General features: G+C 48.5%; 1 protein-coding gene across 4 annotated transcripts in view; it reads right to left on the bottom strand.

Annotated features, from left to right (window-relative positions):
* Positions 1-27255, bottom strand: part of YLPM1 (YLP motif containing 1) — an 865271-nt gene that overhangs the window by 770170 nt on the left and 67846 nt on the right. For 3 of the 4 annotated variants that reach the window (XM_069208481.1, XM_069208480.1, XM_069208483.1), the window contains exon 4: positions 1273-8145. In XM_069208481.1, coding sequence (XP_069064582.1) covers positions 1273-8145 — 6873 coding nt within the window. The remainder of the gene's footprint in view (positions 1-1272; positions 8146-27255) is intronic. The other variant, XM_069208482.1, reaches the window with a different exon arrangement.

The raw sequence follows: 27255 nt of genomic DNA on the forward strand, positions 1-27255 counted from the left end.
AAGTTTCTCTGTCTAGTTTTTGAGTAGCACTGCTCCAATGTATTTGACTTGCATGTCTTCAGTTGGAAATAGGCCTTGTAGTATTAATGTTTGGTTCTAGCAGTTTTACCTTGAAAGTAGGTGAAACAGGCGTATGCCTGGCTGTCACCGTATTACAAATTAAAAGACGCACTTAAGACTAATCATCCTCCAGAATCACAGACTACGTGGCCCTAGCTGAGCTTTTGTTCGTGGTCTGTATCATACCTGTGAAATTACCTACAGGATGAAATGTGGTTTATGTGACTGATGAAGCACCCACCTCTCCAAGACCAATACTACGAGAACAAATGAGGAAACAGAAGATAATTATAAATAATAAAATCAAGTCAAACAGCAAACAAAACACCAGTCTCCACTCAACCGAACTGTACATGTAGACTTTGTTTCAACATATAATAAATTGCCTTAAGAATGGTCGGGTGCTGGACTGCTTACTTCAAAATCACCCCTCACCTGTCTATATGGAAAGTACAACGCAGTAAAATTAACACGTAAAAACTGCACTTCAGGTTTTCCCGAGTGTATTTTATCAAGTTTTGTTACTGGAACAGAGTCTGGCAGCGCATTTGGAAAGTACTGCTCAACAAGTGCAGAGCCTTATCCCCTTAAACCTAGCGAATATGCACCTTGAGGCACTGATCAAACAGACTAGAGACAGAAAACCTTTTAACTGACATTCAACCTGGATTGGTTTAGATGCTTTGGCTATGTTAATTTCAGGGCACTTACAACGTTCATAGTGCTTTATAAAGCAATTAACCTTCACACTGACTCAAGGAACAAATTTTTAAGGTTTCCCCCACTACTCAGCTTTTAGAGCACAGCCTATGACAAAGTTTTAATAGACAAGGGGGGGGGGGGGGGGGTCACTTCACATGGAGTTAACACAACTACGGGTGAAAACGCAATTCCTGGTCCCAATCAGCCTAAGATTAGGAATGTGGATGTGAGGCATAGGGAGTTATTACTAAGCAAGCCCCTACACATCATGTGAACACCACACACAATTCATATTATAAGTGAATTCTAAAGCAAGCAGTAAGCTCTTAGTATCTTTACAGGAGGTTCACTACTCACTATCTCATAAAAAAAAATATATATATAAAAAAAAAACAAATCACTGATCCACATAATCTCGAATATCAGAGATCCAACTGTTTAAGAATCCACTCACAATGTAAAATACAGCAGGTCAATCTGCCTTAAGAGAAAGCAGAGCACACATCTCACCGTAGCATTTTCAACTCCTGGGCAGCCTTCAAGATTATCTCATGCTGCCTCTGGCTTAGGACCATTGACCCCGCCATGGCTGGTGGTTGCTCAGGGTCCAGGCTCATTTCTGCTTCAGGTAATGCTGAAGAGTGCACAGCAGGACCTGGGGGAGGCAGGGGTGGTAATGGAGGAAGAGGATCCAGGCGACCCTCAAATCGATCTCTGGTTTCTGGTGGATACCATCTCTCCCCCAACCGGTCTTTATCCCAGGACCTGTCAGGTGGATAATCTTGATTTTTTTCCTCATGCCATGGTCTATCTGGGAAGTCTCGAATCCTTAAGTCTCTTTCATGTCGGTCTCTTTCATATACAAAGTCTCTGTCTCTCTCTTCTCGCCACCGATCCTCCCGGAATCTGTCCAAAGGTGGGAGAGGAGGAAGAGGGGACAAAGCCCTAATTGGGGAACGTGATCGAAGGGGTGAAAGAGACCGAAGAGGTGGGAGAGGTGGCAGGGGTGGAAGAGGTGAAAGAGGTCGCAGAGGAGACAGAGGCCTGCGAGAGAGAGGTGCCAGCGGAGGATAGTTTCTATCATGATGGAAGTCTCTATCTCGATTTCCAGAGAAATCTCGATTAGGGTTCTGACTGAACCTTTCATATGGTCTTTCATATCTGTCCATGTTACTACCCAAATCCCTCTCTCTATCATCCCACCATGTGTCGCGCTCAAGTTCATGTGGTGCAGAGGGACCAGCAGGACGAAGTGGCACTCTCTCTTCCCTGCTGTAGGGACCACGAGGTCCTTGCTGAAAATTTGGATCCTGCTCTCTCCAATGCGGCTCTTTCTTCCAGTCTTGCGCTCCTTCTTGTCCTAATGGAAAGTCTCCTCTTCCTCGAACATCAAATGGAACATCGGCTGGTACTCTTTCTTCTCCAAGCCATGGTGCTCTGGGAATACGATTAGACTCGTCTCCATGCCTTTCATCCATTTCATTTGGTCTAGCCAATGGAAGTCTCTCTCTGGCCATTTCTGGTCTCTTGTCATGAGCACCATGTCTTAAAGGACTCCCATCATGACCCCCCGATTTCATGGGGCTCCTTTCACGATTTCCTGATCTCACTGGGCTACGCCCACGATTACCCATCCTTAAGGGACTCCTACCACGAATTCCTGGTCTCAAGGGGCTTCGGTCTCGAATTTCAGCTCTGACCTGGCCCCTGCCGTGACTATTTTCAGGTTTTCTGTCCCGACTATCTGATCTTGCCGGACCCATGCTCCCTCCAGTCATCAAGCCTCGGTCCATGTTGCCGCCCATCATTGGGGCCCTCTCCATGTTGCCGCCCATCAGTGGGGCCCTCTCCATGTTGCCGCCCATCAGTGGGGCCCTCTCCATGTTGCCGCCCATCAGTGGGGCCCTCTCCATGTTGCCGCCCATCAGAAGAGCTGGGCCCTTGTTGAAGTCGCTCCCTGAAAAAGCTTGTACCTTATTGCAACTGCCAGGGAATTGTCCTTTGTTCATTTGACTACCAGACATTAGCCCCATGTTCATTCCTGCAGCAGCTGGGACCTTGTTGAAGTTGCCAGCAGGTGGTGTTGTCTTGTTCAGACTGCTATCCATCAATGGGCGTTTGTTTGAATTGCTGACTGCAGTAGGTAAGCCTTTGTTTGAGTGGCTGTCTGTTGTGCCTGAGCTCCTTTTCAAATCGCTCTCTGTAGCAGTAGGGGCCTTATCCAAACTGCCTATTGTTGAAACAGTCTTATCCTTGTTACTGGCCAGTGGTGCCAAATCTTTACCAGTACTAGTTTCAGATACTGTGCAATTGTCCGAGCTGCTGCCTCCTTTAGCCTGACCTTTGGTAGAACTGCTTCCTCCTGCCGACGGGCCTGTGTTACCAGTGCTGTCTACTACAGATCCTTTGCTTGAAATGCTGCCTGCTGCAGGGCTTTTGTCAGATATATTAGTTGGAAGGCTTTTGTCAAACACACCTCCGGCTGCAGGGCCCTTATCAGAAATGCAACCTGCTGCGGAGTCCTTGTTTGAATTACCACCTTGTGATACAGAGTTCATCTTAAGAGTACTGGCAGCTGCATCTGGCTCACTGTTCAGACCACCACCTGCTGGTGCTGGGCCCTTGCGGGGACCACCAATGCTTGCTGCCGTTGGGGCATTGCTCGGACTACTGCTGCATACTGCTGCTGTTGTGGTGGTTGTTGTTGTTGTTTGGCCCTTGCTCAGACCACTGCTGCCTGTTTCTGCTGTTGAGCCCTTACTTGGACCGCTGCTGCCTGTTGATGCTGCTGTTATTGCTGGACCCTTGCTCAGACTGCTGCTACTTGCTGATGTAGTTGTTGCTGGGCCCTCCTTACTTGGAGCGCTGCTGCCTGCTGCAGTTGTAGTTTTTGGCCCTTTGCCTAGAAAGCTGCTGCCTGCTGATGTTGTTGGCCCTTTGCTAGGAACGCTGCTGCCTGCTGCTGGGACCTTGCTCGGACCACTGCTGCCATCTGTTGTTGCTGGGCTCTTACTTGTACCACTGGTGGTTGTTGGACTTTTAGTTATACCAGCAGTTGCTGATGGGCTCTTGTCCGGACCACTGGCTGATGCTGGGCCCTTGCCTGTACCCCCAGCTGTTGATACCGGTCCCAAACTCATCAGAGTACCACTCACTACTGGGGCGTGGCTCAAATCAATTCCCGTTTTTGCTGAGCTCTGCTCTGGACTACTTTCTGTCTGTGCCTTATCTGAAGTGCTGTTTACTGGAATCTTCGTATCGCTACTAGCTTTCTCTGGATGCTTTTCTGAGCTTTTCTCTAGTCTCTGAGTAGCACCGTTTGAACTGCTGCATGGTTTTGCAGAATCCTTGTCAGAATTGCTTTCTTTTTTGGTAGGGCCCTTATCTATGCTGCTTCCTGTTCTAGCTGGACCCTTTTCAAAACTGCTTTCAGATTTTTTGGAACCCTTATCAGAAACGCTATCTGGCTTATCAGGGCCCTTTTGAAAAGTGTTACCTTGTCCCTTGTCATGACTACCTTGTCTTGTGGGGCCTTTGTCATAAGTATTGCCAGGTCTACCAGGAGCCTGATCAAATAGGCTTCGTGGTTTGTCTGGGGCCTTGTCAAAAATACTTCCAGGGCGGTCAGAGACCGGAGGCTTGTCAAAAATGCTTCCAGGGCGGCTAGGACCAGGAGGCTTGTCAAGTATGCTGCCAGGCCGATCAGGGGCTGGGGGCTTGTCAAATATGCTGCCAGGACGGGTTGGGGGCTTGTCAAATATGCTGCCAGGACGGTCAGGGGCAGGGGGCTTGTCAAATATGCTGCCAGGACGGTCAGGGGCAGGGGGCTTGTCAAATATGCTGCCAGGGCGGTCAGGGGCAGGGGGCTTGTCAAATATGCTGCCAGGGCGGTCCGGGGCTGGAGGCTTGTCAAATATGCTGCCAGGGCGGTCAGGAGCAGGAGGCTTGTCAAATATGCTGCCAGGGCGGTCAGGAGCAGGAGGCTTGTCAAATATGCTGCCAGGGCGGTCAGGAGCAGGAGGCTTGTCAAATATGCTGCCAGGGCGGTCAGGAGCAGGAGGCTTGTCAAAAATGCTGCCAGGGCGGTCAGGGCCAGGAGGCTTGTCAAAAATGCTGCCAGGGCGGTCAGGGCCAGGAGGCTTGTCAAAAATGCTGCCAGGGCGGTCAGGGCCAGGAGGCTTGTCAAAAATGCTGCCAGAGTGGTCAGGGCCCGGAGGCCTGTCAAGAAGGCCACCTGGCCTACCGAGAGGATTGTCAAAAAGACTGCCTGGTCGGCCTTGGGGCTTGTCAAAGAGGCTGCCTGGTCGGTTCTGAGATTTGTCATAGAGGCTGCCTGGCCTATCCATGGGTCTATCCAACAAGCTGCCAGGCCTGTCCATGGGCCTGTCCAACAAGCTGCCAGGCCTGTCCATCAAGCTGCCAGGCCTGTCCATCAAGCTGCCAGGCCTGTCCATCAAGCTGCCAGGCCTGTCCATGGGCCTGTCCATCAAGCTGCCAGGCCTGTCCAACAAGCTGCTGGGCCTGTCCATGGGCCGGTCCAACAAACTGCCGGGCCGGTCCAACAAACTGCCGGGCCGGTCCAACAAACTGCCGGGCCGGTCCAACAAACTGCCGGGCCGGTCCAACAAACTGCCGGGCCGGTCCATGGGCTTGTCAAAGAGGCTGCCTGGACGTGTTGGACCTTTATCAAAGAGGCTCCCTGGTCGCAGAGGACCCTTGTCAAAATCTGTGCCTAGTCTGTCTGGGCCCTTGTCAAAAAGGCTACTAGGTCTTGAGGAAGAGTCCAAATCAACACCTGGTCTTCCAGGTCCCCGTTCTATATTCATGAATGGCCTCACTGCACCTCTATCTAAACTGCCTGGCCTCTCTGAACTTCTATCCCAACCAGGTCCTTGAGTATCTCTATCAAAGCTTTCTGGTCGCATGGGGCCCCGCTCAAAATTGACTTCAGGCCGCATGGAGCCTCGTTCAAATCCACCATCTGGGCGCATGGGACCCCGCTCAAATCCACCATCCGGGCGCATGGGACCCCGCTCAAATCCACCATCCGGGCGCATGGGGCCCCGCTCAAATCCACCATCCGGGCGCATGGGACCCCGCTCAAAGACCCCATCTGGGCGCATGGGGCCTCGCTCAAAGCTCCCATCCGGGCGCAGGGGGCCTCTATCTGAACTGCCATCAGGTCGCATTGGGCCTCTGTCAAAGTTATCATCAGGTCGGAAGGAGCTCTTATCAAAGCTAATATCAGGTCGCATTGGGCCCCTGTCTAAATTACCAGGTCTCATTGGGCCCCTATCGAGATTACTCCCTGGAGGCAGAGGGCCTTTGCCCCAATTGTTTCCTGGTCTATCTGGACCTTTGCCCCAATTGGAACCCAGTCTCTCAGGATCATTCTCTACATTGCCAATTGGTCTTGGTGGGCCTCTATCAACTGTATCTTTATCCCAATTTGTACTTTGCCGTAAAGAACCCTTTTCCCAACTACTGTCCGGGCCCTGATCCCAATCATCATCTGCTTTATCTGGGTCCTGTTCCCAATTATCTGGTGGATTCTGGCCCTCAACCCAATCATCATCTGTTTGCATTGGGTCACTTTCCCAGGGGTCACTTGGCCTTCTGGGACCTTGATCCCAAGGAAAACCAGGGCGTCTCAGGCCTTGATCCCAGGGGCCACCTGGGCGTCCAAGGCCAGCTTGGTTTCCTGAACCTTGGTCCCAAGCCCCGTCCGGCCGCTTCGGCGCCAGGTCCCAAGCCCCGTCCGGCCGCTTCGGCCCCTGGTCCCAAGCCCCGTCCGGCCGCTTCGGCCCCTGGTCCCAAGCCCCGTCCGGCCGCTTCGGCCCCTGGTCCCAAGCCCCGTCCGGCCGCTTCGGCCCCTGGTCCCAAGCCCCGTCCGGCCGCTTCGGCCCCTGGTCCCAAGCCCCGTCCGGCCGCTTCGGCCCCTGATCCCAAGCCCCGTCCGGCCGCTTCGGCCCCTGATCCCAAGCCCCGTCCGGCCGCTTCGGCCCCTGATCCCAAGCCCCGTCCGGCCGCTTCGGCCCCTGATCCCAAGCCCCGTCCGGCCGCTTCGGTCCCTGATCCCAAGCCCCGTCCGGCCGCTTCGGTCCCTGATCCCAAGCCCCGTCCGGCCGCTTCGGTCCCTGATCCCAAGCCCCGTCCGGCCGCTTCGGCCCCTGATCCCAAGCCCCGTCCGGCCGCTTCGGCCCCTGATCCCAAGCCCCGTCCGGCCGCTTCGGCCCCTGATCCCAAGCCCCGTCCGGCCGCTTCGGCCCCTGATCCCAAGCCCCGTCCGGCCGCTTCGGCCCCTGATCCCAAGCCCCGTCCGGCCGCTTCGGCCCCTGATCCCAAGCCCCGTCCGGCCGCTTCGGCCCCTGATCCCAAGCCCCGTCCGGCCGCTTCGGCCCCTGATCCCAAGCCCCGTCCGGCCGCTTCGGCCCCTGATCCCAAGCCCCGTCCGGCCGCTTCGGTCCCTGATCCCAAGCCCCGTCCGGCCGCTTCGGTCCCTGATCCCAAGCCCCGTCCGGCCGCTTCGGTCCCTGATCCCAAGCCCCGTCCGGCCGCTTCGGTCCCTGATCCCAAGCCCCGTCCGGCCGCTTCGGTCCCTGATCCCAAGCCCCGTCCGGCCGCTTCACTCCTTGGTTCCAAGTGCCATCAGGTCCCTTGGGGCCAGTATCCCAAGTGCCATCTGAGTGCTTTGAGCCTTTGTCCCAGTCACCACTGGGTGCTGCTGTGCTTTTATCCCAGTTACTGAATGGTCTACCTGAGCTCATGTCTCGACTGTCTGCCTGAAGCTTGGAATCACCAGGCCCAGAGTTGCTGGCAGCTCCCAAAGGCCCCCCAATTCCTGCTGCCCCTACTGCAGAAAACCTAGGGGCATTAGATGTTGGATATGGTTTTTGATTTGGTGCTGCAAAAAGCGGAACAGATTTTGTTAAATTTTCAGTGTTTTGGGGATTCTTGTTCCAACTTGAAATTCCAGGGATATCTACTTCCATTTTCGTGTCTGTCTGAGAACTTTTTGCATCGTCCCTTGATTGGAAAAGTAGAGGTGGTTTAGATGCAGAGTCTGGGCCTAAAAAGGGAGGAACTGAACCAGATGTATGAACGTCCGAGTACTCAGCAGATTGCTCTTGTGTTTCCATGGGCTCAGTCTGTTGCTCTTCTTTTTCAGCAGCCGTTTCAGGCCCTCTCCACCACAATCCTCCTGGGGTGAAACTAGATGAGCGCTGTGTGTTGCTCTGAGGATTGCTGAATCGTGATGTTGGCCACTGCTCTTGCATTGGGCCCCTAACGCCAGGGCCTGGTATGCTAGGAGGAGGTACGTCAAACCGTGGACCTTCAAATCGTACTGGAGGCTGTACACTTCCACCAGGTGGCCCATCAAGTCTGCAAAAGAAAAGCACACTGTGTCAAGATAGAGAATAACAAATCAATTCAAATAAAGAACTTAAGTTTTTATAAGACTTCGTGTCCAAATACTTTAAAAAAATTTTTTTAAAAAGACGACATGATCACAAAACACATTACCATTAGAGAAAGAATTACATTATCAACTAAATCTACAAGATGGAGCCTCTGACATGCTAAAGAAAAAGCAAAACATGATCAAAAAAAGGGGGAACTCACTAAACTGTATGAAAGATTAGCATGTACTCTTAAAAGGAAATACAATGTAATGGAAGAAAGTTTTTAAAAAAAGTTGTGAAAGCCATTTTTATTTTGCAATTTATAAGAATAAGATGAGTTTCATAACCTTCACAATAATTTTATGGCAGCCTAGGAGAACCAACAACAGATCCTGCGTGCAATAAAACCTCTACTTGTATCCCCTATGGCGTATCTTGGAAGAGGGTTAACAATACAGTAGGCAACTTAAGTCATCCCGGGATAGTCAAGAACAAAATAGAGAACACACCTGGGTGGCCAAATATCACTTGGTGCAAAATACAAACGGCATTCTAACCGCTTCTGAAATCAGGCATGAGAGCAATAAGATGGTAAAAATATCAGAGATGGATAGGAAACGTGCAAAGATTTCATGCCTATGAAGTTTTGCTATGGTCAAGTGTTTCCTTATTTTCATTTGCAAAATATTTCTTTACACAGTAACTGTTATGATAAAAACCACCTGCGCAAATTACAACAGACTGCAAATGACACTTTGCACATGTGTACAATTTCTAAAATACTGGTTAACACATTACTTAACACTTACATGCTGCAGATTTATTTTGTACAATGGCACTATAGTGAAGAATGGTAAATTTCTGAAAAACAGATCTTCTGCAGACATGACATATGCAACAAACCGTTCTAAAAGTTACAGTTTTCATGTAGTGGGCACAGTAAAAACTGCAACAAAGTATGAGAACTTGCAACATTTTCCATTGAGCTTTTATAACGTTGCAAAATATGTGCACGTCCATTAGGGTGAGACCCAAGACAAAGCATGCCCACTGTCTACACACTGCTTATAAGGAAATGCCTCCTTGGCATGGTTACCCCCTGACTTTTTGCCTTTGCTGATGCCAAGTTATGATTTCGAAGTGTGCTGAGGCCTGCTAACCAGGCCCCAGCACCAGTGTTCTTTCCCTAACCTGTACCTTTGTTCCCACAATTGGCACACCCTGGCATCCAGGTAAGTCCCTTGTAACTGGTACCTCTGCTACCAAGGGCCCTGATGCCAGGGAAGGTCTCTAAGGACTGCAGCATGTCTTAGGCCACCCTGGGGATCCCTCACTCAGCACAGACACACTGCTTGCCAGCTTGCCTCAGGGCCTCTATTCTAGTTCCATTAATTAAGAGCTGCTGCTTGTATTTTTGCATATTAGGGGGCCAGCCAGCTAGTGTGGCTAAGTCCACCACACCCTCAAAAACTAATGTAGCTTGAGTGTGAACCCTGATTTGCTCTGGGCACACTGTTGATGCCACCTGGAGACTGGCTATTCCAGTCGTAACTGGAGTAGTAGCCGAAGTGGAGCCTTTCTTGGGACAGGCCTTGTCTCCCGTTTGGTGTCCCTGCTGATTACAGCTACGACACCGGGCCTTTTTGGGATCAAAGTTTTTACCCTTGTACCCAAATGTGGATTGTGAAGAGGATTTGGACCCTCCCTCATGAGCAGGTTTTTGGGGCCCTGTAGAAGACTCTTTACTTTTTCCCTTGGATGTCTCAACACTCTTCCCCTGGGGAGTCATTGTGACCCCTTTCTTTAGGTCACCCCCTGTGGAAGTCTTGGTCACCCTAGTTTTGACCCAATGGTCTGCCTTCTTTCCCAATTCTTGGGGAGAAATTGGACCTAGGTCTACCAGATGCTGATGCAGTTTATAATTTGAACAATTACTTAACAGGTGTTCTTTCACAAATAAATTGTACAGCCCTTCATAATCATTTACACCACTGCCATTAATCCAACCATCCAGTGTTTTTACTGAGTAGTCAACAAAATCAAACCAGGTCTGGCTCGAGGATTTTTGAGCCCCCCTGAGCCTAATCCTGTACTCCTCAGTTGAGAATCCAAAGCCCTCAATCAGGGTAGCCTTCATGAGGTCATAGGATTCTGAATCTTTTCCAGAGAGTGTGAGGAGTCTATCCCTACACTTTCCAGTGAACATTTCCCAAAGGAGAGCACCCCAGTGAGATCTGTTTACTTTTCTGGTTGCACAAGCCCTCTCAAAAGCTGTGAACCATTTGGTGATGTCATCACCATCTTCATATTTTGTTACAATCCCTTTAGGGATTTTTAGCATGTCAGTATTCTCTCTGACCCTATTTAAGTTGCTGCCACCATTGATGGGAGCTAAACCCATCTCTTGTCTTTCCCTTTCTATGGCTAGGAGCGGTCTCTAAAAAGCAAAACTTTTGGCCATCCTAACAGGAGATCATCTTCATTGAGGATACCCTCAATGCTTCCAGAGCTGTTGGACTCCCTGTGGGAGAAGCAGCATCTCTGACTATCACTTGTGGAGTTAGGGTTGGAGGAACCCTGGTCTCCCTAACTAGGAGTGGAGGGGGGAAATTGTCCTCCACTTTAATAGTTTTTTCCTCTGTAAGGTTGTCTTCAGAGAGGTTCTTTCTAGCAAACTCTGCCAAGAGCTCCTGGAGCTGTACTTAGGTAGGGTTTGATCCAGTTTTTATCTTTTTCATTTTGCAGAGTCCTTAACTTTGACATCCTAAGATGGAGGTAAGGGGTGAGGTTGAGCTCCACCACCATCTCTTTTGCAGTAGACATTATTTCTCTAAAATTTGGGATACTTTTTAAGAATCTAAAAAACTATCTCTAGAACTTAATCCAAACTTTTACAAAACTTGTAAACTCTAAAAGAAATGCTAACAGGGACTAACACAAGGCCCTAGCAGGACTTTTAGAAATTTAGAAAAATAGCTCAAATTTCAAAAATCAGTTTCTAATGATGTAAGGAAATGCCTCCTTGGCATGGTAACCCCATGTCTTTTTGCCTTTCCTGATGCCAAGTTATGATTTTTAAGTGTGCTGAGGCCTGCTAGCCAGGCCCCAGCACCAGTGTTCTTTCCCTGACCTGTACCTGTACCTGTACCTTTGTCTCCACAATTGCCACAACCCTGGCATCCAGGTAAGTGCCTTGTAACTGGTACCAAGGGCTCTGATGCCAGGGAAGGTCTCTAAGGGCTGCAGAAAGTCTTATGCCACCCTGGGGACCCCTCACTCAGCACAGACACTGCTTGCCAGCTTGTGTGTGCTGGTGGGGAGAAAATGACTAAGTCGACATCTTAGAGATGCCCCCTGAAAACATACCCGACTTCCAGTGTGGACTGACTAGTTTTGCCAGCCTGCCACACACCAGACATGTTGCTGGCCACATAGGGAGAGTGCCTTTGTCACTCTGGGGCCAGGAAAAGAGCCTGTACTGGGTGCACCTCCCCCTGCAGGAGCTGTAACACCCGGCGGTGAGCCTCAAAGGCTCGCCCCCTTTGTTACAGTGCCACAGGGCATCCCAGTTAGTGGAGATGCCCGCCCCTCCGGCCACAGCCCCCACTTTTGGGGGCAAGGATGGAGGAGATAATGAGAAAAACAAGGAGGAGTCACTGGCCAGTCAGGACAGCCCCTAAGGTGTCCTGAGCTGAGGCGACTCAGACTTTTAGAAATCCTCCATCTTGCAGTTGGAGGATTCCACCAATAGGATTAGGGATGTGCCCCCCCCCCCTCCCCACAGGGAGGAGGCACAGAGGGTGTAGCCACCCTCAGGGCTAGTAGCCATTGGTTACTATCCTCCCAGACCTAAACACACCCCTGGGAGCCCATAAATACTCAATTTAGAACAGAGGAAGATAGATTCCTGCAACCTGAAGACAAAGGACTGCTGACCTGAAGCCCTGCAGAGAAGACAGAGACACCAACTGCTTTGGCCCCAGCTCTACCGGCCTGTCTCCCCACTTCAAGAAAAACTGCAACAGCGACGCATCCCCAGGGTCCAGCGACCTCTGAAGCCACAGAGGACTACCCTGCATCTAAAAAGGACCAAGAAACTCCAGAGGACAGCAGCTCTGTTCAACTAAACTGCAACTTTGCAACAAAGAAGCAACTTTGAAAGAGCACACGTTTCCCGCCGGAAGCATGAGACATTCCACTCTGCACCCGACGCCCCCGGCTCGACCTGCGGAGAACCAACACTACAGGGAGGACTCCCCGGTGACTGCGAGCCCGTGAGTAGCCAGAGTTGACCCACCTGAGCCCCCACAGCGACGCCTGCAGAGGGAATCCAGAGGCTCCCCTTGACCGCGACTGCCTGCTTCAAGGAACCAGACGCCTGGAAAAAACACTGAACCCGCAGCCCCCAGGACCTGAAGGAACCGAACTCTAGTACAGGAGTGACCCCCAGGTGACCCTCTTCCTAGCCCAGATGGTGGATACCCTGAGGAGTCCCACTCCCCCCCGTGCCTGCATCGCTGAAGAGACCCCCAGGTCTCCCCATTGATTCCTATTGAAAACCAGATGCCTGTTTGCACTCTGCACCCGGCCGCCCCTGTGCCGCTGAGGGTGTACTTTCTGTGCCTGCTTATGTCCCCCCCACCCGGTGCCCTACAAAAACCCCCTGGTCTGCCCTCCGAAGTCGAGAGTACTTACCTGTTGGCAGACTGGGACCGGGGCACCCCTATTTCCATTGAAGTCTGTGTTTTGGGCACCACTTTGACCTCTGCACCTGACCGGCCCTGAGCTGGTGGTGTGGTAACTTTGGGGTTGCCTTCAACCCCCAACGGTGGGCTACCTTGGCCCCAACTTTGAACCCTGTAAGTGTTTTACTTACCTGTGAACAGTACAATTACTTATGTCCCCCAGGAACTGTTGATTTTTGCACTGTTTCCACTTTTAAAATAGCTTATTGCCATTTTACCACAACTGTACATGCTATTGTGATTATTCAAAGTTCCTAAGATACCAGAGTGAAGTATCTTACATTTAAAGTATTGTTTGTAAATCTTGAACCTGTGGTTCATAAAACAAACTAAGAAAATATATTTTCTATATAAAACCTATTGGCCTGGAATTGTCTTTGAGTGTGTGTTCCTCATTTATTGCCTGTGTGTTTACAACAAATGCTTAACACTACTCCTCTGATAAGCCTACTGTTCGACCACACTACCACAAAATAGAGCATTGGAATTCTCTTTTTGCCACTATCTTACCTCTAAGGGGAACCCTTGGACTCTGTGCACACTATTTCTTACTTTGAAATAGTATATACAGAGCCAACTTCCTAAAAATGGTTGGGTAGGCCACGATGCTCATTTTACAGAAACTAAACCCCAAAGGAAGCACTTACAATTATAATCGTAGCAGGTGCCGCAGTTAAAGCTCAGCTTCTGGAGGTGAACTGATGATGTACTGGAGCGTAATCTGTATCTGACTGTGACGCGTGGGTTCTATCTTCCTCTCCGGGAGACACAGAGTAGAAGGTTCTCTCTTCATAAAGCACCTGTAAGCTCCGCCCGCTGAGCCACGCCCCGTCCACCATCGAAGTAGGTAAAGGAATTCCCGCCTCTTACCAGGATGATGGACAGCTTTCCAAAACGACCCCACTGCGTTTACCGCCGATTCCACGTGGTGCGTTGTTGATGCGCAGAAGCACGAGGACATCTCCACAAAGACGCACTAGTAACAATAACATTGCCAAAGGCACACAAGGTTGCTGGAGACGTTTACCCCATGGCCCATCACGTACCCCTAGTGTACAATATAAATGCAGCAGATACCGCAGTTGAAGCTCACCTTCTGGAAAGGACAAGCCACCCTAACTCTTGGGCTTGGCAAAGATAAAGCAAGGCTGTGCGCTCAGAGATTCCATATCAGAAAATATCTAGAATCCTTCCTGGAGGTGAACTGATGATGTACTGGAGCATAATCTGTATCTGACAGAGACGCGCGGGTTCTATCTTCCTCTGCTGGAGACACAGAGTAGAAGGTTCTCCCTTTATAAAGCACCTGTAAGCTCCGCCCACTGAGCCACACCCCGTCCACCCTCGAAGTAGGTAAAGGAATTCCCGCCTTTTACCAGGATGATGGATGGATGACTAAGTATTTTTTACCCATGATTCTAATTATGTATTGTATGTGCATATGTGTGTGTAGTCATGTGTGTGTGTGTGTGTATAATGAAAATGTCACTTACCCAGTGTACATCTGTTCGTGGCATTAGTCGCTGCAGATTCACATGTTGAGCACAGTCCACTGCCTGGTGTTGGGCTCGGAGTATTACAAGTTGTTTTTCTTCTAAGAAGTCTTTTTTGGTCACGGGACCGAAGGACTCCTCCCTCTTCGGCTCCATTGCGCATGGGCGTCGACTCCATCTTAGATTGTTTTCCCCGCAGAGGGTGAGGCTGGAGTTGTTTGCTATAAATAGTGCCCATGCAATGGAGCGAATACGTATGTACATAAAAAGTTTATAATAATTATTTACAAATGTACAAATGTTTAAGATTCAAGATTTACTTCTAAACGGCTACAGGCTTCCCGGGGAGGCGGGAGGGCACATGTGAATCTGCAGCGACTAATGCCACGAACAGATGTACACTGGGTAAGTGACATTTTCAGTTCGATGGCATCTGTTGCTGCAGATACACATGTTGAGCATAGACTATAAAGCAGTTACCTCCCCTAAAAGCGGTGGTTTAGCCTGTAGGAGTTGAAGTAGTTTGGAATAATGTTCTTAGTACAGCTTGGCCCACTGTAGCTTGTTGTGCATTTAGTACATCTACACAGTAGTGTTTAGTAAATGTATGAGGCGTAGACCAGGTTGCAGCCTTACATATTTCGCTCATAGGAATGTTTCCTAGAAAGGCCATTGTAGCACCTTTCTTTCTGGTTGAGTGTGCCTTTGGTGTAATAGGCAATTCTCTCTTGGCTTTAAGATAGCATGTTTGAATACATCTGACTATCCATCTAGCAATGCCTTGTTTAGAGATTGGATTTCCTATGTGTGGTTTTTGAAAAGCTATGAACAGTTGTTTTGTTTTCCTGATTAACTTTGTTCTGTCAATGTAGTACATTAGTGCTCTTTTGATGTCTAATGTATGTAGTGCCCTTTCAGCCACGGAATCTGGCTGTGGGAAGAACACTGGTAATTCTACTGTTTGATTTAAATGGAATGGTGAGATTACTTTTGGTAGAAATTTTGGATTTGTTCTTAGAACTATTTTATTTTTGTGTATTTGGATAAATGGTTCTTGTATGGTAAATGCCTGTATTTCACTTACTCTTCTGAGGGATGTGATTGCAATGAGAAATGCGACTTTCCACGTTAAATATTGCATTTCACAGGAATGCATGGGTTCAAAAGGTGGACCCATGAGTCTTGTTAAGACGATGTTAAGGTTCCATGAAGGAACTGGTGGTGTTCTTGGTGGTATAATTCTTTTTAGCCCTTCCATGAATGCTTTAATAACTGGTATTCTAAATAGAGACGATGAATGAGTAGTTTGTAGGTAAGCAGATATTGCTGCGAGGTGTATTTTTATAGATGAAAAAGCGAGGGTTGCTTTTTGCAAATGTAGTAAGTATCCCACTATGTCCTTTGTAGAGGCATGCAATGGTTGGATTTGATTGGTATGGCAGTAGCAAACAAATCTTTTCCACTTAGATGCATAGCAGTGTCTAGTGGAAGCTTTTCTAGCTTGTTTTATGACCTCCATACATTCTTGTGTGAGGTCTAAGTGTCCGAATTCTAGGATTTCAGGAGCCAAATTGCTAGATTCAATGATGCTGGGTTTGGATGCCTGATCTGTTGTTTGTGTTGTGTTAACAGATCTGGTCTGTTGGGTAGTTTGACATGCGGTACTAGTGAAAGGTCTAGTAGAGTTGTATACCAAGGTTGTCTTGCCCATGTGGGTGCTATCAGTATGAGTTTGAATTGGTTTTGACTCAATTTGTTTACTAGATATGGAAGGAGAGGGAGAGGGGGAAAAGCGTATGCAAATATCCCTGACCAACTCATCCATAGAGCATTGCCTTGCGATTCGCGGTGTGGGTACCTGGATGCGAAGTTTTGGCATTTTGCGTTTTCTTTTGTTGCGAACAATCTGGGGTGTTCCCCAAATTTGAAAGTAATTGTTCAGGACTTGGGGGTGAATTTCCCATTCGTGGACTTGTTGGTGATCTCGCGAAAGGTTGTCTGCTAGTTGGTTTTGGATCCCTGGAATAAATTGTGCTATTAGGCGAATGTGGTTGTGAATCGCCCACTGCCATATTTTTTGTTAGGAGACAATTGTGTTGAGTGTGTTCCTCGTTTGTTTAAATAATACATTGTTGTCATGTTGTCTGTTTTGACAAGAATGTATTTGTGTGTTATTATGGGTTGAAAGGCTTTTAACGCTAGAAATACTGCTAAGAGTTCTAGGTAATTTATATGAAATTTTATTTGGTGTACGTCCCATTGTCCTTGAATGCTGTGGTGATTGAGGTGTGCTCCCCACCCTGTCATGGAAGCATCTGTTGTTATAACGTATTGAGGGACTGGGTCCTGAAATGTCCGCCCTTTGTTTAAATTGTTGCTGTTCCACCATAGAAGCGAGAGGTATGTTTGGCGGTCTACCAACACCAGATCTAGAAGTTGACCCTGTGCTTGTGACCATTGTGATGCTAGGCACTGTTGTAAGGGTCGCATGTGTAGTCTTGCGTTTGGGACAATGGCTATGCATGATGACATCATGCCTAGAAGTTTTAGCACAAATTTTGCTTGTATCTTTTGGTTTGGAAACATAGCACTTATTACCTTGTGGAATGCTTGAACTCTTTGTGGACTTGGAGTGGCAATTCCTTTTGATGTGTTGATAGTTGCCCCTAGATATTGTTGTGTCTGACACGGTTTGAGGTGCGACTTTGTATAGTTGATGGAGAAACCCAGTTTGTGAAGGGTTTGTATGACATATGTGGTGTTGTTTGTGCACTTTCTTACTGTGTTGTTTTCGATTAGCCAATCGTCTAGGTAAGGAAACACATGTGTTTGTTGTCTCCTGATATGTGCTGCTACTACTGCTAGACATTTTGTGAATACTCTTGGTGCAGTTGTTATTCCGAATGGCAACACCTTGAATTGGTAATGTATTCCTTTGAATACGAACCTTAGGTACTTTCTGTGAGAAGGATGTATCGGTATATGAAAGTACGCATCTTTTAGGTCTAATGTGGTCATGTAATCTTGCTGTTTGAGCAGTGGAATGATGTCTTGTAGTGTGACCATGTGAAAGTGGTCCGATATGATGTAGGTATTTAGTGTCCTGAGATCTAATATTGGTCTTAATGTTTTGTCTTTTTTTGGAATTAGAAAGTACAGGGAGTAAACTCCTGTGTTTTTTTGTTGTACTGGTACTAACTCTATTGCATCCTTTTGCAGTAGTGCTTGAACTTCTAGTCCTAAAAGTTCCAAATGTTGTGGTGACATTTTGCGTGTTTTTGGAGGGATGTTTGGTGGGAATTTGTGGAATTCTATGCAATAGCCATGTTGGATTATTGCTAGTACCCAATTGTCTGTTGTAATCTGCTGCCAAGATTGGTAGAATTGGCTTAGTCTTCCCCCCACTGGTGTTGAGTGAAGGGGTTGTGTGACTTGAAAGTCACTGTTTAGGTGGAGGTGTTTTTGGAGTCTGGAATCTTCCCCTACTCCTTGGGAATTGACCCCCTCTATATCCCCTGAAATTTCCCCTTTGGAATGAACCCTGATATGGTGTGGTTCTTGTTTGTTGGCTGGTGGTGTCTGTGGGTTGGCCACAAAACCCCCCTCTAAATGGCGTTTTTCTAAAAGAGCCTCTGCTCTGCGGGGAGTAGAGTGCGCCCATGGCTTTGGCCATGTCTGTGTCCTTTTTAAGTTTTTCAATGGCTGTGTCCACTTCAGGGCCAAAAAGTTGTTTTTCGTTGAAGGGCATATTAAGGATAGCCTGCTGGATTTCAGGTTTGAACCCTGAAGTGCGGAGCCAAGCGTGTCTCCTTATGGTGACAGCAGTGTTGACTGTTCTTGCTGCAGTATCGGCTGCGTCCATTGAAGAGCGGATTTGATGGTTTGAGATCGTTTGTCCCTCTTCAACTATTTGCTGCGCCCTTTTTTGGTATTCCTGGGGAAGATGGTCTATGAGAAGTTGCATCTCATCCCAGTGTGCGCGGTCATATCGGGCTAGCAGCGCTTGGGAATTTGCGATGCGCCATTGGTTGGCTGCCTGTGATGCGACTTTTTCCTGCCGCATCAAATTTTCGGCTTTCTTTGTCCGGAGGTGGGGCGTCGCCAGATGTATGGGAATTTGCTCTTTTGCGAGCTGCCCCTACTACTACGGAGTCAGGTGGTAACTGCGAAGTAATAAACACTGGGTCTGTGGGTGGTGGTTTGTATTTCTTATCCACCCTTGGGGTGATGGCTCTTGATTTTACGGGCTCTTCAAAAATTTGTTTTGCGTGCCGTAACATCCCTGGTAGCATTGGGAGACATTGATATTGGCTATGTGTAGCCGAGAGGGTGTTAAATAAAAAATCATCCTCTATAGGATCGGAATGCAGTTGGACATTGTGGAATTCTGCTGCCCTAGCCACCAGTTGCGAGTATGAGGTACTGTCCTCTGGCGGTGACGGCTTTGTGGGGTATGAATCGGGATCATTGTCCGGCACTGGGGTGTCGTATAGGTCCCAAGCGTCTTGATCCTGATTATCTTGACTTATAGTAGTTTGCGCTGGTGAGTGCATTTGTGGCGGTGTTTGTGCCGGCGATGCCTGTTGTGGTGGAGAGGGCGGAGGCGTGACTTTTTTAACCACTTTGGCTTGTGGTTGTGCGTCATCCTTGAGAAATCCGATCTTTCTTTTTCTCATTATTGGGGAAGGGTTGATATCTTCCCTGTGTCTTGTTGGATGTACAGTCTCTTTTGTGTGTAGTCTGATTCTACACTTTGGAGCTCTTGTCCAAATCTGTGCATCTGGCCACTTATTCCTTGTTCCTCTGTGTAGGAAGGAGGTGTGGAACTTTTCGGCGCCGAGAGGGAATCTTTTTTCGGCTTCGGTACCGACAGAATTTTTGTGGCTTTCGGCAGTGTGTCTCGGTGCCGATGTTTTTCGGTGCCGGCATCTTGTTTTTGCTTCTCGGAGCCGCTATCTCGGCTCCGAGGTTGCTCCATGGCGGTCCCTCGACCGAAGTCGGGTGTCTTCGCTATGGGCGTGCCCTTTTTCGGCGCCTTTGACGGCTCGCCGGTTTTATGGGTCGAGCCATGGCCTGTTGGCAGTGGCGTCCCCTGGGCTTTTGTTTTTTCTTTCTACGTCTTACTCACTGTTTGTTGTTGTTGTTGTTCGACGTCGGAGTCTCCGGATTCTGAGTCCGGAACCGAGAATGTTTCCTCTTCGTCGTCAAAACGTTGTTTTGTCGGCGTGGACGCCATTTGTAGACGCCTAGCTCTTCGGTCCCGGAGTGTTTTTCTGGACCGGAAGGCTCGACAGGCCTCACAGGTATCCTCCTTGTGCTCGGGGGACAAGCACAAGTTACAGACCAAGTGCTGATCTGTATAAGGATACTTACTGTGACATTTTGGGCAGAAACGGAACGGGGTCCGTTCCATCGGCTTCGATGTCGCACGCGGTCGGGCCGACCAGGCCCCGATGGGGGATCGAAGCTACCCCAAAGCCTTCCGATGATCGGTGTCGATGTACCTAACTATCCCGATACCGAACAGAACAATACCGACGCTTTCTTCCGAGATTCTGACTAACTTTCCGAACCGAAACACGGAGCGAAAAGGAATACGTCCGAACCCGACAGCGGAAAAAAACAATCTAAGGTGGAGTCGACGCCCATGCGCAATGGAGCCGAAGAGGGAGGAGTCCTTCGGTCCCGTGACCAAAAAAGACTTCTGGCTCCTGTTTTTTTTTTGGGTTGTTATACTAGATATCTATGAATTTCTGCTCTCTTTTTATCACACTTATCTACTCATCACTCTTATGTCATGTCTCTATCAAACTATCCTCCATTCTCACTCGGACTCATCCCAAATCCCTTCGACCACTTTCATCTCCTAAATATCTCTGCCTAAGCTCTTCCCTCCACCTCCACATCTAACTCACCAAACCTCACTCTACCTCTGTGACCTCCCACACAACCCTACTAAATTCTCCTGCATTCATCTCACCCTGCTACTATGCTCTCCCTAACCCTTCCACATCCTCTTTCCCCTCCGCCCCCCTTTTATTCATCTCAAGCCTTTGGATTGAGTAAATGAAGGATAAACTCCCAATTAACACATCTGTTCTTAATACGGCTTGACCTACTGTGGCTTGTTGTGCGGATAACACGTCTACACAGTAGTGCTTGGTGAATGTGTGAGGCGTAGACCATGTGGCTGCCTTACATATTTCTTGCATTGGGATGTTCCCTAGAAAGGCCATGGTAGCACCTTTCTTTCTGGTTGAGTGTGCCCTTGGTGTAATGGGCAGCTGTCGTTTAGCTTTAAGGTAGCAGATTTGGATGCATTTAACTATCCATCTGGCTATACCTTGTTTTGATATTGGGTTTCCTGCATGAGGTTTTTGAAATGCAATAAATAGTTGTTTAGTCTTTCTGATGTTCTTTGTTCTGTCAATGTAATACATCAATGCTCTTTTGACATCTAATGTATGTAGTGCCCTTTCAGCTACGGTATCTGGCTGTGGAAAGAACACTGGAAGTTCCACTGTTTGATTTAGATGGAACGGTGAAATAACCTTTGGCAAAAATTTAGGATTGGTCCTTAGGACGACTTTATTTTTGTGTAGTTGTATAAAAGGTTCCTGTATAGTAAACGCCTGAATCTCGCTTACTCTTCTCAGGGAAGTAATGGCGATGAGAAATGCCACCTTCCAGGTTAGGAACTGTATGTCGCAGGAGTGCATGGGTTCAAAAGGTGGACCCATAAGTCTAGTTAGGACAACATTTAGGTTCCATGAAGGAACAGGTGGTGTTCTTGGTGGTATAATTCTCCTAAGGCCCTCCATGAATGCTTTAATGACTGGTATTTTATATAGGGAAGTTGAATAGGTAGTCTGCAGGTATGCAGATATTGCTGCAAGGTGAATCTTAATGGAAGAGAAAGCTAGGTTAGATTTTTGTAAGTGAAGTAAGTAACCCACTACATGTTCTGGAGTTGTGTGTAATAGTTGTATTTGATTAATATGGCAGTAGCAAACAAACCTCTTCCATTTACTTGCATAGCAGTGCCTGGTGGATGGCCTTCTTGCTTGTTTTATGACTTCCATACATTCTTGGGTAAGTTGTAAGTGCCCGAATTCTAGGATTTCAGGAGCCAGATTGCTAGATTCAGCGATGCTGGATCTGGGTGTCTGATCTTTTGGTTGTGCTGTGTCAACAGATCTGGCCTGTTGGGCAATTTGATGCAGGGTACCACTGATAGGTCTAGCAGCGTTGTGTACCAGGGTTGCCTTGCCCAAGTTGGTGCTATCAATATGAGTTTGAGTTTGCTTTGACTGAGTTTGTTTACCAGGTAAGGAAGGAGAGGGAGAGGAGGAAAAGCGTAAGCAAATATCCCTGACCAGTTCATCCATAGGGCATTGCCTTGGGATTGTTTGTATGGGTATCTGGATGCGAAGTTTTGGCATTTTGCGTTCTCCCTTGTCGCAAACAAGTCTATCTGAGGTGTTCCCCAGAGTTTGAAATAAGTGTTCAGAATTTGGGGGTGAATTTCCCATTCGTGGACCTGTTGGTGATCTCGAGAGAGATTGTCTGCGAGTTGATTTTGTATCCCTGGTATAAACTGTGCAATTAGGCGAATTTGGTTGTGAATTGCCCAATGCCAAATTTTTTGTGCTAGCAGGCTTAACTGCGTGGAGTGCGTCCCTCCCTGCTTGTTTAGATAATACATTGTTGTCATGTTGTCTGTTTTGACGAGAATGTATTTGTGAACTATTATTGGTTGGAAAGCTTTTAGTGCTTGAAAAACTGCTAGAAGTTCTAGGTGATTGATATGCAGTTTTGTTTGATGTACGTTCCATTGTCCTTGTATGCTGTGTTGATCGAGGTGTGCTCCCCACCCTGTCATGGAAGCATCTGTTATTACGTATTGTGGCACTGGGTCTTGGAAAGGCCGCCCCTTGTTTAAATTTATGTTGTTCCACCACAGAAGCGAGAGGTAAGTTTGGCGGTCTATTAACACCAGATCTAGAAGGTGACCCTGTGCTTGAGACCACTGTGATGCTAGGCATTGTTGTAAGGGCCTCATGTGCAGTCTTGCGTTTGGGACAATGGCTATGCATGATGACATCATGCCTAGGAGTTGTAATACCATCTTTGCCTGTATCTTTTGTGTTGGATACATGCGTTGTATGATGGTGTTGAAATTTTGAATTCTTTGTGGACTTGGAGTGGCTACTCCTTTTGATGTGTCTATTATGGCTCCCAGGTATTGTTGTACCTTGCGTGGCAGAATTTTGGATTTTGTGAAATTGACGGTGAACCCTAGTTTGAAGAGGGTTTGTATGATATGATTTGTGTGATTTGAGCACTCTATTAACGAATGGGCCTTGATTAGCCAGTCGTCTAGATATGGGAACACATGTATTTGCTGCCTTCTTATGTGTGCTGCGACTACTGCTAGACATTTGGTAAAGACTCTTGGTGCGGTTGTTAATCCGAAAGGCAGTACCTTGAATTGGTAATGTATTCCTTTGAATACAAACCTTAGGTATTTCCTGTGCGATGGGTGTATTGGTATATGGAAATAAGCATCCTTGAGGTCTAAAGTTGCCATGTAGTCGTGCAGTTTTAGCAATGGCAATACTTCTTGTAGTGTGACCATGTGGAAGTGGTCTGATTTGATGAAAGTGTTCACTACTCTGAGGTCTAGGATTGGTCTCAGCGTTTTGTCCTTCTTTGGTATCAGAAAGTACAGTGAGTAAACTCCTGTGTTTATTTGTGTGTTTGGCACTAATTCGATTGCATTCTTTTGCAATAGTGCCTGCACTTCTATCTCCAGGAGATTGGAATGGTGTGTTAAATGTTGTGCTTTTGGTGGTATGTTTGGAGGGAATTGTAGAAATTCTATGCAATAACCATGTTGGATAATTGCTAGAACCCAAGTGTCTGTAGTGATTTCCTCCCATGCTTTGGAATAATGACCTATTCTTCCCCCCACTGGTGTTGTGTGGAGGGGGTGAGTGACATGTGAGTCATTGTTTAGTAGTAGGGGTTTTGGGGCTTTGAAATCTCCCTCTATTTCTAGGGAATTGCCCTCCTCTATATTGTCCCCGAAAACCTCCTCTATACTGTCCCTGGTAAGTGGACGGTGTGGCTTGTGAGGTGCTGGCTTGTGTGCTTTGACCCCGAAACCCCCCTCGAAAGGGCGTTTTACGGAATGTGCTGTAATTCCCTCTGCTCTGCGGGGAGTAGAGTGCGCCCATGGCTTTGGCAGTGTCCGTGTCTTTTTTGAGTTTCTCAATCGCTGTGTCCACTTCTGGACCGAACAGTTCTTTTTCGTTAAAAGGCATATTGAGAACGGCTTGCTGAATCTCTGGTTTAAATCCAGACGTTCGGAGCCATGCATGCCTTCTGATAGTTACAGATGTATAATTGTCCGTGCAGCTGTATCTGCAGCGTCCATGGAGGAGCGGATCTGGTTGTTGGAAATGGTCTGTCCCTCAACCACTTGTTTTGCCCTATTTTGTAGGTCCTTGGGCAGATGTTCAATGAGATGTTGCATCTCATCCCAATGGGCTCTGTCATAGCGCGCAAGCAGTGCCTGGGAGTTCGCGATGCGCCACTGGTTTGCAGCTTGTGCTGCGACTCTCTTACCAGCTGCATCGAACTTGCGGCTTTCTTTATCTGGGGGTGGTGCATCTCCAGATGTGTGAGAGTTGGCCCTTTTCCTAGCTGCTCCTACAACAACAGAGTCTGGTGGCAGCTGTGTAGTGATGAAAACCGGGTCCGTAGGAGGCGGCTTATACTTTTTTTCCACCCTTGGTGTGATTGCCCTACTTTTGACCGGCTCCTTAAATATGTCTTTTGCGTGCCGGAGCATACCAGGGAGCATAGGCAGGCTTTGGTAGGAGCTGTGGGTGGAGGAGAGTGTGTTGAACAAGAAATCATCCTCGACCTGTTCTGAGTGGAGGCTTACGTTGTGAAATTGTGCTGCTCTAGCCACCACCTGAGAGTACGCGGTGCTGTCTTCTGGTGGAGATGGCTTTGTAGGGTATGCCTCCGGGCTGTTATCTGACACTGGGGCGTCGTATAGGTCCCATGCGTCCTGATCTTGGTCACCCTGGCTCATGGTGGTGTGAGCTGGGGAGTGTGATGGAGTTTGTGCTGGTGAAACGTTAATCACGGGCGGAGGAGAGGGTGGTGGTGTAACTCTTTTCACCACTTTTGGTTGTGGTGCTTGTTCCGTCTGGAACTCCAACCTTCTCTTTCTCCTAATGGGGGGAAGGGTGCTTATTTTTCCTGTCCCCTGCTGAATGAAGATACGCTTTTGCGTATGGTCCACATCAGTTGCTTGTAGCTCTTCCTCAAACCTATGCTTTTGCATTTGGGAGGTTAGCGAGTGCTCTTCTGTATAAGAGCCTGAAGCTGGGTCGCTTGCAGTTTGTTTCGGCATCGAAACTTTGTCTGCGTGTTTTTTCGGCTCCGAGGTGACTTTTTTCCTTTTCGGGGCCGAAACCTCTCGGCGTCGATCTGTTTCGGTGCCGCTGTCTCGGCGTCGAGCCGTGTCCACACCGGCATCTCGGTGTCGAGGCTTGTCTCCAGCACTTTCTCGGTCCCGAGAAGGCTGCGTGCCGGTGTCTCGACCGGAGTCGGACGATCTCGGCACTGTTTGGGCCTTTTTCGGTGCCGACGGTCGGTCACCGAATTTATGGGTCGAGCCATGGCCTGGTGGCAGTGGCGTCCCCTGGGCCTTGTAAATGTTTCTTTGTGTGGTTTTCGACGTCTTACTCACGGTTTGTGTATCGTCGAATCCTTCGGAGTTTGAGTCTTGGATCGAGAAGGTACCTTCTTCCTGTTCCTCGAACTCCCGTTGGGCTGTCGGTGCGGACGCCATTTGAAGTCTTCTGGCTCGACGGTCTCGGAGTGTTTTTCGGGACCGGAACGCACGACAGGCCTCGCAGGTGTCTTCGCTGTGCTCAGGTGACAGGCACAGGTTGCAGACCAAGTGTTGGTCTGTATAGGGGTATTTATTGTGGCATTTGGGGCAGAAACGGAACGGGGTCCGTTCCATCGGCGTTCTTCAGCACGCGGTCGGGCCGACCAGGCCCCGACGGAGGATCGAAAAACTACCCCGAAGGGCACCGGAGCTCTTCGATCTTCGATGCGGTGTGGAATCTAAGTACGCCGATCCCGAACGCAACAATACCGACGAAAATCTTCCGAAATTAGCTAATTTTCCGTTCCGAAACTCGGAGCGACAGGAACACGTCCGAACCCGATGGCGGAAAAAAAACAATCGAAGATGGAGTCGACGCCCATGCGCAATGGAGACAAAAGGAGGAGTCACTCGGTCCCGTGACTCGAAAGACTTCTTCGAAGAAAAACAACTTGTAACACTCCGGCCCAACACCAGATGGCGAGCTATTGCAGAACATGCGTATCTACAGCGACAGATGCCATCGAACTAATGACTTATTCTTCCCCCCACTGGTGTTGTGTGGAGGGGGTGAGTGACATGTGAGTCACTGTTTAGTAGTAGGGGTTTTGGGGCTCTGAAATCTTCCTCTATTCCTAGGGAATTGCCCTCCTCTATATTGTCCCCGAAAACCTCCTCTATACTGTCCCTGGTAACTGGACGGTGTTGCTTGTGAGGTGCTGGCTTGTGTGCTCTGACCCCGAAACCCCCCTCTAAAGGGTGTTTTACGGAATGTGCTGTAATTCCCTCTGCTCTGCGGGGAGTAGAGTGCGCCCATGGCTTTGGCAGTGTCCGTGTCTTTTTTGAGTTTCTCAATCGCTGTGTCCACTTCTGGACCGAACAGTTCTTTTTCGTTAAAAGGCATATTGAGAACTGCTTGCTGAATCTCTGGTTTAAATCCAGACGTTCGGAGCCATGCATGCCTTCTGATAGTTACAGATGTATAATTGTCCGTGCAGCTGTATCTGCAGCGTCCATGGAGGAGCGGATCTGGTTGTTGGAAATGGTCTGTCCCTCAACCACTTGTTTTGCCCTATTTTGTAGGTCCTTGGGCAGATGTTCAATGAGATGTTGCATCTCATCCCAATGGGCTCTGTCATAGCGCGCAAGCAGTGCCTGGGAGTTCGCGATGCGCCACTGGTTTGCAGCTTGTGCTGCGACTCTCTTACCAGCTGCATCGAACTTGCGGCTTTCTTTATCTGGGGGTGGTGCATCTCCAGATGTGTGGGAGTTGGCCCTTTTCCTAGCTGCTCCTACAACGACAGAGTCTGGTGGCAGCTGTGTAGTGATGAAAGCCGGGTCTGTAGGAGGCGCCTTATACTTTTTTTCCACCCTTGGTGTGATTGCCCTACTTTTGACCGGCTCCTTAAAGATTTCTTTTGCGTGCCGGAGCATACCAGGGAGCATAGGCAGGCTTTGGTATGAGCTGTGGGTGGAGGAGAGTGTGTTGAATAAAAAATCATCCTCGACCTGTTCTGAGTGGAGGCTTACATTGTGAAATTGTGCTGCTCTAGCCACCACTTGAGAATACGCGGTGCTGTCCTCTGGTGGAGATGGCTTCGTAGGGTATGCCTCCGGACTGTTATCTGACACTGGGGCGTCGTATAGGTCCCATGCGTCTTGATCTTGGTCACCCTGGCTCATGGTGGTGTGAGCTGGGGAGTGTGATGGAGTTTGTGCTGGTGAGACGTTAATCACGGGCGGAGGAGAGGGTGGTGGGGTAACTTTTTTCACCACTTTTGGTTGTGGTGTCTGTAGGAAGTTGGCTCTGTATGTGCTATTTCAAAGTAAGGAATAGCATGCACAGAGTCCAAGGGTTCCCCTTAGAGGTAAAATAGTGGTAAAAATAGATAATACTAATGCTCTATTTTGTGGTAGTGTGGTCGAGCAGTAGGCTTATC

Source organism: Pleurodeles waltl, chromosome 9 (genome assembly GCF_031143425.1).
Source record: "Pleurodeles waltl isolate 20211129_DDA chromosome 9, aPleWal1.hap1.20221129, whole genome shotgun sequence".
NCBI lineage: Eukaryota > Metazoa > Chordata > Amphibia > Caudata > Salamandridae > Pleurodeles > Pleurodeles waltl.